This window comes from Cololabis saira, chromosome 12 (genome assembly GCF_033807715.1).
Source record: "Cololabis saira isolate AMF1-May2022 chromosome 12, fColSai1.1, whole genome shotgun sequence".
NCBI lineage: Eukaryota > Metazoa > Chordata > Actinopteri > Beloniformes > Belonidae > Cololabis > Cololabis saira.
The window spans coordinates 45,695,491-45,710,122 of record NC_084598.1 but is presented as its reverse complement, the minus strand read 5'-3'; the positions used below and the strand labels follow the sequence as shown (position 1 = coordinate 45,710,122).

The 14,632-nt window shown below is 52.1% G+C and overlaps 1 protein-coding gene across 1 annotated transcript in view; it reads left to right on the top strand.

Annotated features, from left to right (window-relative positions):
• Positions 1-3,552: 3,552 nt before the first annotated feature.
• The window catches only part of LOC133457551 (mitofusin-2-like), a 32,552-nt gene continuing 21,472 nt past the window's right edge, over positions 3,553-14,632 (top strand). The window contains exons 1-3 of the mRNA XM_061736926.1: positions 3,553-3,615; positions 9,489-9,651; positions 11,501-11,625. Coding sequence (XP_061592910.1) covers positions 3,593-3,615; positions 9,489-9,651; positions 11,501-11,625 — 311 coding nt within the window. The 5' untranslated portion in view covers positions 3,553-3,592. The remainder of the gene's footprint in view (positions 3,616-9,488; positions 9,652-11,500; positions 11,626-14,632) is intronic.

The following is a 14,632-nucleotide window of genomic DNA, read 5'->3' as shown; positions in this document are numbered from 1 at the left end:
ATTGAACAACATAGGCCAGGGGTGTGATTCCCTGGGACAACATTTTGATAAATAGTTAATTAAATTGAATATTCTGATGACTTTTGTAGATTTTCCATATTTTTGTAGATATGCCTCCACGCTGCCAAACACACACAAACTCAACCGCATGTGAAACAGTAAATTGGCTTAGAATGGCCTATTTTACTGTCATCAGGAGGAAATATTGTAGAAAAACATTAATGTCCACACTAGTATAAATACAGGTTTGCATGGCCTCACAAAATGATGCCGTTTACAATGAGGTGGCGGCACTTATGATTCTAATGTAGGGCTGAGCGATTTTTGAAAATAATCTAATTGCAATTTTTTTCCTCAATATTACGATTGCGATTTAATGTGATTATTTTTTTTCAAGGTCCTGTTCTCATGTATTTTTCAACTACACAAAAAATAAATCAGTCTGTTTCAAGTAGATTTTCACTTGAAATAAGTAGAAAAATCTGCCAGTTGGACAAGATTTTTTTTGCTTGTAATAAGAAGATAAATCTTGTCCCACTGGCAGATTTTTCTACTTATTTCAAGTGAAAATTTACTTGAAACAGGTGTTTTACAGGGGGGATGATTTGGACCGTTTTTATTTCAGGGTGGGATGATTTGGACCGTTTTTACTTCAGGGGGGGATGATTTGGACGAAAACACCAGCAAGCTAAAAAACAAACCAATAAAGCTCTCAGAGTTAACAAAACGAGCCCCGCTGTTTTAACCTCTCATCCTCATGAGCTGATGGGCTTCAGGTGTGGTTTAAGGCTGACTTATGGTTCTGCGTTACACCAACGCAGGCCATACGCCGTGGGTTACGCGAACTACGGCGTACCCTACGGCGAAAGCTCTGCGTCGATTTAACGCGGAACTATAAATCAGGCTTCACAGCGCCAGCTCCTCGCCGACTCTGCGCTCATATATTTCATACATTTATAAAGCCCATATATTTATAAAGCCTCACTTGGCCGAGCTCTAACGCTGAGGCCATGGTAGATTTAGATTACACGCGGACACGCAGCACTGTTGACTTTTCCCTGCCGGTTCTGCTCACTGCTCACTCGCTAACGAGTCCCCTCACAAACAGAGTCCGGCGGCGCTACGTTCCGCCGCGCCGCGTTCCCAACGTTGTGTGCGCTACTCACCGGTATTACGGTATATGAAAAATTCATATCATAATAAAAATAAAAAACATGAGAGATTCACTTCTCCTCAACAGCACGGACTCGCTATTTAGGTTGTTATTTAAAATGATAACAAGGTCTATACATGGCCGCATGGCCCACTCTCTATGACAACGTTAGCTTACCTTGTCGTTGCTGCTCACGGGGATTTTGCTGACAAGCTTTCTGAACGCTGGCGATTCTACCGTTGATAGGGAGTGCATGTCTTCCACAATAAATTCTGCCACCAGTCTCCTCACTTCTCTGACTTCAAGAACCATGGCAGACCGAGAGAAACTTAACTTTTGTTGCTTTGTCTGTCCCGTATGCTCGTCCTCTTTTTTCTTTCTCTTCTCCGCAGGTGCATCCCTCTCTTTCAGCTTAGTGTTAGCGTGGCACCGGTCCAGGTGTTTCTTTAAGTTACTCGTGCTATTTTTTGACGTCGAGAGTTCCCTCGGTGTCGCACACAGGTTGCATTTTACAATGACGTTCTTCTCCTTCTCTTTGAGGAACTGAAAATAATGGGCGAATGTCCATCGCGCAAACGTAGAGTCCGGCTGCGTCGTGTCTGTTGTCATCATCAGCCTCAACAGGAGAGAAAAAAAAACAACAGGAAATCGCGCTTGCTCCCGAGTCCTTTTTTCCTGTTGTCGGGATGTCTCGCGTCGCGGTGTTGGTGAATTCTTTAAAAAACAACAGCTAAACGGGTTAAAATGCGTTGTAACGCGCGTTACTTAGATTGTAACGAGTAAAATATTACCGAAAATTTATTAATAATGCGTTATATTACTGCGTTACAGCAAATAGTAATACATTACTGTAATTGCGTTACTTTTGTAACGCGTTACCCCCAACACTGCATATTAGCATAGGAGGATATTTCAGTTGCTATAATCTTGTCTGTCTGTACAGTTATGCTAGTTCAATGCTATTAAAGCACTTTAAACTTTAAATCAAATCATTTTGCTTTTTCATATACGGTAGTTTAGAAGTTTTGGGGATGTCCCTTTTTTTGGTGCCTGCGCTGCTGAAATCGGGGCGTCCCTTATTTCTATTTCTGAAAGGTGACGACTCTAGGAGGAGGAACAGATCTGAATGGTGAGTAATCTGTTCATGCAATGATTGGCAGCTCCAGAAACCAATCAGAAGGGAGCAGGCATAACTCTCTAATAATTGAACCAGTAACCCCTTTGTGGCACAAGTCACTAACAGGTCACTAAAAAGTCACCAAAATGTCACTAACAAGTCACTACAGGTCATTAACAGGTCACTAACAAGCCACGAACAAGTCATTAACAGGTCACTAACAGGTCATGAACAAGCCACGAACAGGTCACTAAAAAGTCACCAAAATGTCACTAACAAGTCACTAACAGGTCATTAACAAGTAACTTACAAGATACCAACATGTCACTAACAGTTCACTAACAAGACAATAATAGGTCACGAACAAGTCACTAACAGGTCACTAACAGGTCACTATTCAATTCAATTCAATTCAATTTTATTTATATAGCGTCTAATACAACAGAGTTGTCTCTAGACGCTTTCCAGAGACCCATACCCAGAACATGACCCCCGAGCAGTTATTACATAAACAATGGCAGGTAAAAAATACGGTAACACTTTACAATAAGGGTCCCTTAATTAACGTTAGTTAATGCATTATTAAGCATTAATTAACAGTTTAATAATAGTTAAATAACCATTATTATGTATTACTTAACATTAATTAGCATATTAGTTAATGCATTAATAAACAGTTAGTTAATGCATTATTAAGCATTAATTAACAGTGTAATAACAGTTAAATAACCATTATTATGTATTACTTAACATTAATTAGCATATTAGTTAATGCATTAATAAACAGTTAATTAATGCCTACTGCTCAGAGTTAATTAATACATTAGTAAGCATTAATAAACGTTACATGATGTAATTATTTATCCTTATGTATGCATTACTTAGTATAAAGTAATACATTAGTTAATACATAAGTAAAACGTTAATAATGTCCCTAGTAATCATTTACTAATGGTGTTTATTTGGAGTGAATAAGCATTAAGTAACAGCTACCTAATACATCTACTAATCATTCGCTAATGGTGTACATGTTTACTGGATGGGCATTATTAAACAACTATTTAGAGTCTTAAGTAATCATTTCTTAATGGTGCTGTGTATGTTATCAGGTAGCTTACCTGACCTTATGAACGGTAACCTGACATAAACCTTAATAAATGTATAGGAGTGGCTCATAACCATTACTTAACCATTAGTAAAGGCTTGCTGGACCCTTATTGTAAAGTGTAACACATTTATCCCTTAGGTAACACATTATTAATGCTTAACTGCCTCATAAGCATGCATAAGCAGGAATCGGGGAAGTGCTGGCCCGCCGACACATGAAGGTGGTCTTCTTCGGGAGGTGAGTTGGCCCCGCCCACCGGTGAGTTAGCCACGTCCACTGGTGAGTTAGCCCCGCCCACCGGTGAGTGAGTTAGCCCGTCCACCGGTGAGTTAGCCCGCCCACCGGTGAGTTAGCCCCGCCCACCGGTGAGTTAGCCCCGCCCACCGGTGAGTTAGCCCGCCCACCGGTGAGTTAGCCCCGCCCACCGGTGAGTTAGCCCCGCCCACCGGTGAGTTAGCCCGCCCACCGGTGAGTTAGCCCCGCCCACCGGTGAGTTAGCCCCGCCCACCGGTGAGTTAGCCCCGCCCACCGGTGAGTTAGCCCCGCCCACCGGTGAGTTAGCCCCGCCCACCGGTGAGTTAGCCCCGCACACCGGTGAGTTAGCCACGCACACCGGTGAGTTAGCCACGTCCACCGGTGAGTTAGCCACGTCCACCGGTGAGTTAGCCACGTCCACCGGTGAGTTAGCCACATCCACCGGTGAGTTAGCCACGTCCACCGGTGAGTTAGCCACGTCCACCGGTGAGTTAGCCCGCACACCGGTGAGTTAGCCCCGCACACCGGTGAGTTAGCCCGCCCACCGGTGAGTTAGCCACGTCCACCGGCGAGTTAGCCCCGCACAGCGGTGAGTTAGCCCCGCCCACCGGTGAGTTAGCCCCGCCCACCGGTGAGTTAGCCCCGCCCACCGGTGAGTTAGCCCCGCCCACCGGTGAGTTAGCCCCGCCCACCGGTGAGTTAGCCCCGCCCACCGGTGAGTTAGCCCCGCCCACCGGTGAGTTAGCCCCGCCCACCGGTGAGTTAGCCCCGACCACCGGTGAGTTAGCCACGTCCACCGGTGAGTTAGCCCCGACCACCGGTGAGTTAGCCACGTCCACCGGTGAGTTAGCCCCGACCACCGGTGAGTTAGCCACGTCCACCGGTGAGTTAGCCACGACCACCGGTGAGTTAGCCACGACCACCGGTGAGTTAGCCACGACCACCGGTGAGTTAGCCACGACCACCGGTGAGTTAGCCACGACCACCGGTGAGTTAGCCCCGCCCACCGGTGAGTTAGCCCCGCCCACCGGTGAGTTAGCCACGACCACCGGTGAGTTAGCCACGTCCACCGGTGAGTTAGCCCCGACCACCGGTGAGTTAGCCACGTCCACCGGTGAGTTAGCCACGACCACCGGTGAGTTAGCCCCGCCCACCGGTGAGTTAGCCCCGCCCACCGGTGAGTTAGCCACGTCCACCGGTGAGTTAGCCACGTCCACCGGTGAGTTAGCCACGTCCACCGGTGAGTTAGCCACGTCCACCGGTGAGTTAGCCACGTCCACCGGTGAGTTAGCCACGTCCACCGGTGAGTTAGCCACGTCCACCGGTGAGTTAGCCCCGTCCACCGGTGAGTTAGCCACGTCCACCGGTGAGTTAGCCCCGCACACCGGTGAGTTAGCCCAGCACACCGGTGAGTTAGCCACGACCACCGGTGAGTTAGCCCCGCCCACCGGCGAGTTAGCCCCGCACAGCGGTGAGTTAGCCCCGCACACCGGTGAGTTAGCCACGTCCACCGGTGAGTTAGCCACGTCCACCGGTGAGTTAGCCCCGTCCACCGGTGAGTTAGCCACGTCCACCGGTGAGTTAGCCCGCCCACCGGTGAGTTAGCCACGCCCACCGGTGAGTTAGCCACGCCCACCGGTGAGTTAGCCACGCCCACCGGTGAGTTAGCCACGTCCACCGGTGAGTTAGCCACGTCCACCGGTGAGTTAGCCACGCCCACCGGTGAGTTAGCCCCGCCCACCGGTGAGTTAGCCACGTCCACCGGTGAGTTAGCCACGTCCACCGGTGAGTTAGCCACGTCCACCGGTGAGTTAGCCACGTCCACCGGTGAGTTAGCCACGCCCACCGGTGAGTTAGCCACGTCCACCGGTGAGTTAGCCACGTCCACCGGTGAGTTAGCCATGTCCACCGGTGAGTTAGCCACGTCCACCGGTGAGTTAGCCACGTCCACCGGTGAGTTAGCCACGTCCACCGGTGAGTTAGCCATGTCCACCGGTGAGTTAGCCATGTCCACCGGTGAGTTAGCCACGTCCACCGGTGAGTTAGCCATGTCCACCGGTGAGTTAGCCACGTCCACCGGTGAGTTAGCCATGTCCACCGGTGAGTTAGCCATGTCCACCGGTGAGTTAGCCCCGCCCACCGGTGAGTTAGCCCCGCCCACCGGTGAGTTAGCCCGCCCACCGGTGAGTTAGCCCCGCCCACCGGTGAGTTAGCCCCGCCCACCGGTGAGTTAGCCCCGCCCACCGGTGAGTTAGCCCCGCCCACCGGTGAGTTAGCCCCGCCCACCGGTGAGTTAGCCCCGCACACCGGTGAGTTAGCCCCGCACACCGGTGAGTTAGCCACGTCCACCGGTGAGTTAGCCACGTCCACCGGTGAGTTAGCCACGTCCACCGGTGAGTTAGCCACGTCCACCGGTGAGTTAGCCACGTCCACCGGTGAGTTAGCCACGTCCACCGGTGAGTTAGCCCGCACACCGGTGAGTTAGCCCCGCACACCGGTGAGTTAGCCCGCCCACCGGTGAGTTAGCCACGTCCACTGGCGAGTTAGCCCCGCACAGCGGTGAGTTAGCCCGCCCACCGGTGAGTTAGCCCCGCCCACCGGTGAGTTAGCCCCGCCCACCGGTGAGTTAGCCCCGCCCACCGGTGAGTTAGCCCCGCCCACCGGTGAGTTAGCCCCGCCCACCGGTGAGTTAGCCCCGACCACCGGTGAGTTAGCCCCGACCACCGGTGAGTTAGCCCCGACCACCGGTGAGTTAGCCACGTCCACCGGTGAGTTAGCCCCGCCCACCGGTGAGTTAGCCCCGCCCACCGGTGAGTTAGCCCCGACCACCGGTGAGTTAGCCCCGACCACCGGTGAGTTAGCCATGTCCACCGGTGAGTTAGCCACGTCCACCGGTGAGTTAGCCATGTCCACCGGTGAGTTAGCCACGTCCACCGGTGAGTTAGCCATGTCCACCGGTGAGTTAGCCATGTCCACCGGTGAGTTAGCCACGTCCACCGGTGAGTTAGCCATGTCCACCGGTGAGTTAGCCACGTCCACCGGTGAGTTAGCCATGTCCACCGGTGAGTTAGCCATGTCCACCGGTGAGTTAGCCCCGCCCACCGGTGAGTTAGCCCCGCCCACCGGTGAGTTAGCCCGCCCACCGGTGAGTTAGCCCCGCCCACCGGTGAGTTAGCCCCGCCCACCGGTGAGTTAGCCCCGCCCACCGGTGAGTTAGCCCCGCCCACCGGTGAGTTAGCCCCGCCCACCGGTGAGTTAGCCCCGCACACCGGTGAGTTAGCCACGTCCACCGGTGAGTTAGCCACGTCCACCGGTGAGTTAGCCACGTCCACCGGTGAGTTAGCCACGTCCACCGGTGAGTTAGCCCCGACCACCGGTGAGTTAGCCACGTCCACCGGTGAGTTAGCCCCGACCACCGGTGAGTTAGCCACGTCCACCGGTGAGTTAGCCACGACCACCGGTGAGTTAGCCACGACCACCGGTGAGTTAGCCACGACCACCGGTGAGTTAGCCACGACCACCGGTGAGTTAGCCCCGCCCACCGGTGAGTTAGCCCCGCCCACCGGTGAGTTAGCCCCGCCCACCGGTGAGTTAGCCACGACCACCGGTGAGTTAGCCACGTCCACCGGTGAGTTAGCCCCGACCACCGGTGAGTTAGCCACGTCCACCGGTGAGTTAGCCACGACCACCGGTGAGTTAGCCCCGCCCACCGGTGAGTTAGCCCCGCCCACCGGTGAGTTAGCCACGTCCACCGGTGAGTTAGCCACGTCCACCGGTGAGTTAGCCACGTCCACCGGTGAGTTAGCCACGTCCACCGGTGAGTTAGCCCCGTCCACCGGTGAGTTAGCCACGTCCACCGGTGAGTTAGCCCCGCACACCGGTGAGTTAGCCCCGCACACCGGTGAGTTAGCCACGACCACCGGTGAGTTAGCCCCGCCCACCGGCGAGTTAGCCCCGCACAGCGGTGAGTTAGCCCCGCACACCGGTGAGTTAGCCACGTCCACCGGTGAGTTAGCCACGTCCACCGGTGAGTTAGCCCCGTCCACCGGTGAGTTAGCCACGTCCACCGGTGAGTTAGCCCGCCCACCGGTGAGTTAGCCACGCCCACCGGTGAGTTAGCCACGCCCACCGGTGAGTTAGCCACGCCCACCGGTGAGTTAGCCACGTCCACCGGTGAGTTAGCCACGTCCACCGGTGAGTTAGCCACGCCCACCGGTGAGTTAGCCCCGCCCACCGGTGAGTTAGCCACGTCCACCGGTGAGTTAGCCACGTCCACCGGTGAGTTAGCCACGTCCACCGGTGAGTTAGCCACGTCCACCGGTGAGTTAGCCACGCCCACCGGTGAGTTAGCCACGTCCACCGGTGAGTTAGCCACGTCCACCGGTGAGTTAGCCACGTCCACCGGTGAGTTAGCCACGTCCACCGGTGAGTTAGCCATGTCCACCGGTGAGTTAGCCACGTCCACCGGTGAGTTAGCCATGTCCACCGGTGAGTTAGCCATGTCCACCGGTGAGTTAGCCACGTCCACCGGTGAGTTAGCCATGTCCACCGGTGAGTTAGCCACGTCCACCGGTGAGTTAGCCATGTCCACCGGTGAGTTAGCCACGTCCACCGGTGAGTTAGCCATGTCCACCGGTGAGTTAGCCATGTCCACCGGTGAGTTAGCCATGTCCACCGGTGAGTTAGCCATGTCCACCGGTGAGTTAGCCCCGCCCACCAGCCTGGAACCAGTAGAGTTCTTTATGGTGAAGGATCTATCACCACAACACCTAATACTATTGATGATCTGATCATTGATGAACTGATCATTGATGATGAATTGATCATTGATGAACTGATCATTGATGATGAATTGATCATTGATGAACTGATCATTGATGATCTGATCATTGATGATGAACTGATCATTGATGAACTGATCATTGATGAACTGATCATTGATGATGAACTGATCATTGATGATGAATTGATCATTGATGAACTGATCATTGATGATGAATTGATCATTGATGAACTGATCATTGATGAACTGATCATTGATGATGAACTGATTATTGATGAACTGATCATTGATGAACTGATCATTGATGATGAACTGATCATTGATGATGAATTGATCATTGATGAACTGATCATTGATGATGAATTGATCATTGATGAACTGATCATTGATGAACTGATCATTGATGATCTGATCATTGATGAACTGATCATTGATGATGAACTGATCATTGATGAACTGATCATTGATGATGAACTGATCATTGATGATGAACTGATCATTGATGAACTGATCATTGATGAACTGATCATTGATGATGAACTGATCATTGATGATGAACTGATCATTGATGAACTGATCATTGATGAACTGATCATTGATGATGAATTGATCATTGATAATCTGATCATTGATGATGAACTGATCATTGATGAACTGATCATTGATGATGAACTGATCATTGATGAACTGATCATTGATGAACTGATCATTGATGAACTGATCATTGATGAACTGATCATTGATAGAGATGCACAGATCACAGCGTGAAATCCATAAACTCGTCAATATTGTCTCATGTACAACACTGACGTATTATTGTCGTATTAATAGGTATAAAAATGAGGAGATGGGAAAGTATCATGAATTGACTTTTATTTCAGGCTGACGTGTACCGTAGGCTCTGCGTGGATTTAACACAGAACCATAAATCAGTTTTACACAAAAACGTCATCAACAGGAATTTATCATTTTCAAATTCTTACCGTGGGGGATTTTTCTGACGGTTTATCGTGAACGGTAAAATATCTCCCATTCCTCCTGCTGGCTGACTCGCTCCACTTCCTGCTTTCAGGACCAGTAACGGTAAGAGCTCCGTGATCAACGCCATGCTGTGTGACAAAGTCCTGCCGTCGGGGATCGGACACACCACCAACTGCTTCCTGAGGGTGGAGGGAACGGACGGCAACGACGCCTTCCTGCTCACCGAGGGCTCGGAGGAGAGGAAGAGCATCAAGGTGGGTAGGAACAGGACCCTGGATAAACCCGTCCCTAGTGAACCCGTCCCTAGTGAACCCGCTGACTAGGGACGGGTGTTGGGAAGGACCTCACGATACGATACGCATCACAATACTTGAGCCACGATACGATACACATTGCGATATCCTGATTATGCGATATATCACGATATATCGTGATATTCTACATAGTTCACCGAAAAATTTAAAAATGCATTACACATCTTAAAATCCTAGTTGTACATATGTACATCAGATGATAATTCATTGGACAGACTGAGTCAAAACAATGTAATTCAAACTTTCCATTTTAATTATGCAACATATTTGCATGAAAAAAAGGTGCAGTGTGTGCATTATTCTTAGACACAAAATACTCAAAATAAAATGCAGTCTCACCCACACTCAAATTGAAATCACAAAAATAAAGTGCAGCTAAGGGTGGCAAAAATATTGATACAGCAATATATCGCGATATTGAATATCGATATCGATATCGTATCGGGAGACTATGTATCGCGATATATTGCCGTATAAATATTTTTGCCCACCCCTAAGGCTTACCCCCCTGTCCCCCCTGTCCCCCCGTGTCTCTGGTCTGTCCCCCCGTGTCTCTGGTCTGTCCCCCCGTGTCTCTGGTCTGTCCCCCCTGTCCCCCCTGTCTCTGGTCTGTCCCCCCGTGTCTCTGGTCTGTCCCCCCTGTCCCCCCGTGTCTCTGGCCTGTCCCCCCTGTCCCCCCGTGTCTCTGGTCTGTCCCCCCTGTCCCCCCGTGTCTCTGGTCTGTCCCCCCTGTCCCCCCTGTCTCTGGTCTGTCCCCCCTGTCCCCCCGTGTCTCTGGTCTGACCCCCCTGTCTCTGGTCTGTCCCCCCTGTCCCCCCTGTCTCTGGTCTGTCCCCCCTGTCTCTGGTCTGTCCCCCCTGTCCCCCCTGTCCCCCCGTGTCTCTGGCCTGTCCCCCCTGTCTCTGGTCTGTCCCCCCTGTCCCCCCTGTCTCTGGTCTGTCCCCCCTGTCCCCCCTTGTCCCCCATGTCTCTGGTCTGTCCCCCCTGTCCCCCATGTCTCTGGTCTGTCCCCCCTGTCCCCCATGTCTCTGGTCTGTCCCCCCTGTCCCCCCGTGTCTCTGGCCTGTCCCCCCTGTCTCTGGTCTGTCCCCCCTGTCTCTGGTCTGTCCCCCCTGTCCCCCCTGTCTCTGGTCTGTCCCCCCTGTCCCCCCTGTCCCCCCTGTCTCTGGTCTGTCCCCCCTGACCCCCATGTCTCTGGTCTGTCCCCCCTGTCCCCCCTGTCCCCCATGTCTCTGGTCTGACCCCCCTGTCCCCCCTGTCCCCCCTGTCTCTGGCCTGTCCCCCCTGTCTCTGGTCTGTCCCCCATGTCTCTGGTCTGTCCCCCCTGTCCCCCCTGTCTCTGGTCTGTCCCCCCTGTCTCTGGTCTGTCCCCCCTGTCCCCCCTGTCCCCCCTGTCTCTGGTCTGTCCCCCCTGTCCCCCCTGTCTCTGGTCTGTCCCCCCTGTCCCCCCTGTCCCCCCTGTCTCTGGTCTGTCCCCCCTGTCCCCCCTGTCCCCCCTGTCTCTGGTCTGTCCCCCCTGTCCCCCCTGTCCCCCATGTCTCTGGTCTGTCCCCCCTGTCCCCCATGTCTCTGGTCTGTCCCCCCTGTCCCCCCTGTCTCTGGTCTGTCCCCCATGTCTCTGGTCTGTCCCCCCTGTCCCCCCTGTCCCCCCTGTCCCCCATGTCTCTGGTCTGTCCCCCCTGTCCCCCCTGTCTCTGGTCTGTCCCCCCTGTCCCCCCTGTCCCCCCTGTCTCTGGTCTGTCCCCCCTGTCCCCCCTGTCCCCCCTGTCCCCCCGTGTCTCCGGTCCAGACGGTGAACCAGCTGGCCCACGCCCTCCACCAGGACCAGGACCTGGACGCCGGCAGTCTGGTCTGCATCATGTGGCCTAAAGTCAAGTGTGCTCTCCTGAGGGACGACCTGGTGCTGGTGGACAGGTGAGACCTGGGGACAGGTGAGACCTGGGGACAGGTGGGGGACAGGTGAGACCTGGGGACAGGTGAGACCTGGGGGACAGGTGGGGGACAGGTGAGACCTGGGGACAGGTGAGACCTGGGGGACAGGTGGGGGACAGGTGAGACCTGGGGGACAGGTGGGGGACAGGTGAGACCTGGGGGACAGGTGGGGGACAGGTGAGACCTGGGGACAGGTGAGACCTGGGGGACAGGTGGGGGACAGGTGAGACCTGGGACAGGTGAGACCTGGGGACAGGTGAGACCTGGGGACAGGTGAGACCTGAGGGACGACCTGGTGCTGGTGGACAGGTGAGACCTGGGGACAGGTGGGACCTGGGGACAGGTGAGACCTGGGGGACAGGTGAGACCTGGGGGACAGGTGAGACCTGGGGGACAGGTGGGGGACAGGTGAGACCTGGGACAGGTGAGACCTGGGGACAGGTGAGACCTGGGGGACAGGTGAGACCTGGGGGACAGGTGGGGGACAGGTGAGACCTGGGGACAGGTGGGGGACAGGTGAGACCTGGGGGACAGGTGAGACCTGGGGGACAGGTGAGACCTGGGGGACAGGTGAGACCTGGGGGACAGGTGGGGGACAGGTGAGACCTGGGGACAGGTGGGGGACAGGTGAGACCTGGGGACAGGTGAGACCTGGGGACAGGTGAGACCTGGGGGACAGGTGGGGGACAGGTGAGACCTGGGGACAGGTGAGACCTGGGGACAGGTGAGACCTGGGGGACAGGTGAGATCCACGCAGCTGCCGGGCTTTCAGGGTCTGTGCTGGGGTTCTGGGGACTGGGTCTGGGTCTGATCTGGGACTGGATCTGGGCTGCAACAATTCGTCAACGTTGTCGACAAAAATCGATAATCAAAATTAGGGCTGGGCGATTTTGGACAAAAATAAAATCCCGATTTTTTTCTCTGAAAACCCGATTTTCGATTTCGATTTTTTTGGTAAAACTACAAAAGACAATCGAATAAATTGTATTTTATCTTTATTTTTAAAGAAAAATAGCAAACAAATGTCCCTATTGGGAATGAAGTGCAATTGAAAGATCCTGTAAATCCTCCTTGAGTTTAGTAAAGTGACATTTACAATTTTCTTGACCAAACAAAGACTAGACGAGCTCTGTCTGTGATGCAGGTGCAAAAAAAGGAAAATCCATTTTCCGATTTTCCTTTTTTAACATCGATTTTGATTAATAAATCCGATTTAGATTTAAAATCGATTAATCGCACAGCCCTAATCAAAATTGTCGACAATGAATTCCATTGTCGACAATTGTGGCCAGACGTGTTTTTCCAACGGAGTGAGGCGTCTCACTTCAATCTCTGCAGAGAGTCGTGCAGCACGATAGCGTCTCAGCACGATAGCGTCTCTGCTGCTGCAGGTGATAAAACGTAAAAAGTTTGGGAGCATTTTAGCCTCGATACGGTGAATAAAAAGATACTTGCAAGGTTTGCAAAGCCGACGTTGCTTTTCACGGGAGTAATGCATTTGAAGAGAAAGCACGTTGGAGTGTTGAATGAAACGGACTCGCCTTGGTAAGATATTGAGCGTATTTTGGCTTTAAGAGAGCTTTAACGTTATGCCTGACTGTGCCTGACAAAAGTATTTTAAATTAAATGCATACAGTCCGAGGAAGAGCCATGGACCCCTGCGTTTAGTGTCTGTGGAGCATGTTGGAAGAGAGATGAGGGATTGGAACCAGCAGTCAGTCAGAAACATTCTCTTCCTTCACAGCAATGTGATGGCCAAGTGGTTACTTTGTTAAATTTATTCGTTTCGTTCGTTAACTTTATTTATCAGTGTTATTTGATCCACTAACAGCTACTCTCGTTGCTAAAACTTCAATCATAATTGATGCTGCGCTAAAGGAGAAAAAGCTTGTGATGACAATGATGGATTTGCTTCTAACTTTCAGTCAGGTTTCCTATGAACTGTCAATCATCCATCAAGCTCCACAATGATCATGTTAACATTAAATCAGATAGATTTGTCTGAACTTTTCTCTTGCGGGACGGGAGAAGAAACTAAATCAATGCATCTTTATTGTGCGCCGTGCAGCATGAATTCATGAGTTTAGCGGAAGCAGGATGAAGAAAACACTCCCTATATCAGGGCTGTAGTGCCCATCTTTCTGGTGTTTATTATCATTTACCACATAATTAAAGCAACCTCATACTAAATTTAAAAAGAATTACTACCGTATTTTCCGCACTATAAGGCGCCAGAGCATGTGAGCGGAGTGGAGCGGCGAGAATTTCCGCTCCTCGCTCACAAAGGTTGTTACCGCTCCGCTCCGCCCTCAAAGTCGCAAAATGCCGCTCCACCCATAACCGCTCAGCGCTCCAGTAACACTGCAACCCGCTCCGCTCCGCGCAGCGCTCCACGCTCCGCTCCAAAAATGTTTGCATGCATATAAAATGCACATGTTTACCTGAAGCCTTAGATCTAACCAGAGGTGGATGAGACAGAGAGAGAGAGAGAGAGACTCAGCAAAGTTACGTTCCTTGCAGCCAGTCACGGAGCCGAGAGGAACAATTACGCAGAGCCGACATAGTTTTAAAGTCCAAAAAATAGATAGGCCTATTTACTGACAAGAAAAAATAAGAAAATAATTTCACATAATGGAATTATCTGGTTTAATACACTTTTGTTTATTAACCTTTCCCGAAACAATGTTTCATTCACTGTGTGTTCGGGTGTGTGTGTGTGAGACGTGTGGGTGCAGCGGAGGAGAGAGAGGGAGATGCAGGTGTGCGTGTGTGGAAGACCGGTACACGTGTTCAGTTACTTTTCAGTGTGTCCTCCGTTAGTTTCAGTCGTCGGCCCTCACGCGTTTTGTTTGCTCTTATTACATGTTTGTAATAAATGTGCGAGGTTGCACGGACAGCATTTTTCCTCCGTCCTTTTTTCCCTTCACTTTCCCCGGACTCCTAACGCCGTTACCAGCAACGAGCCAGAGACCGAATTAAAATACCAGCT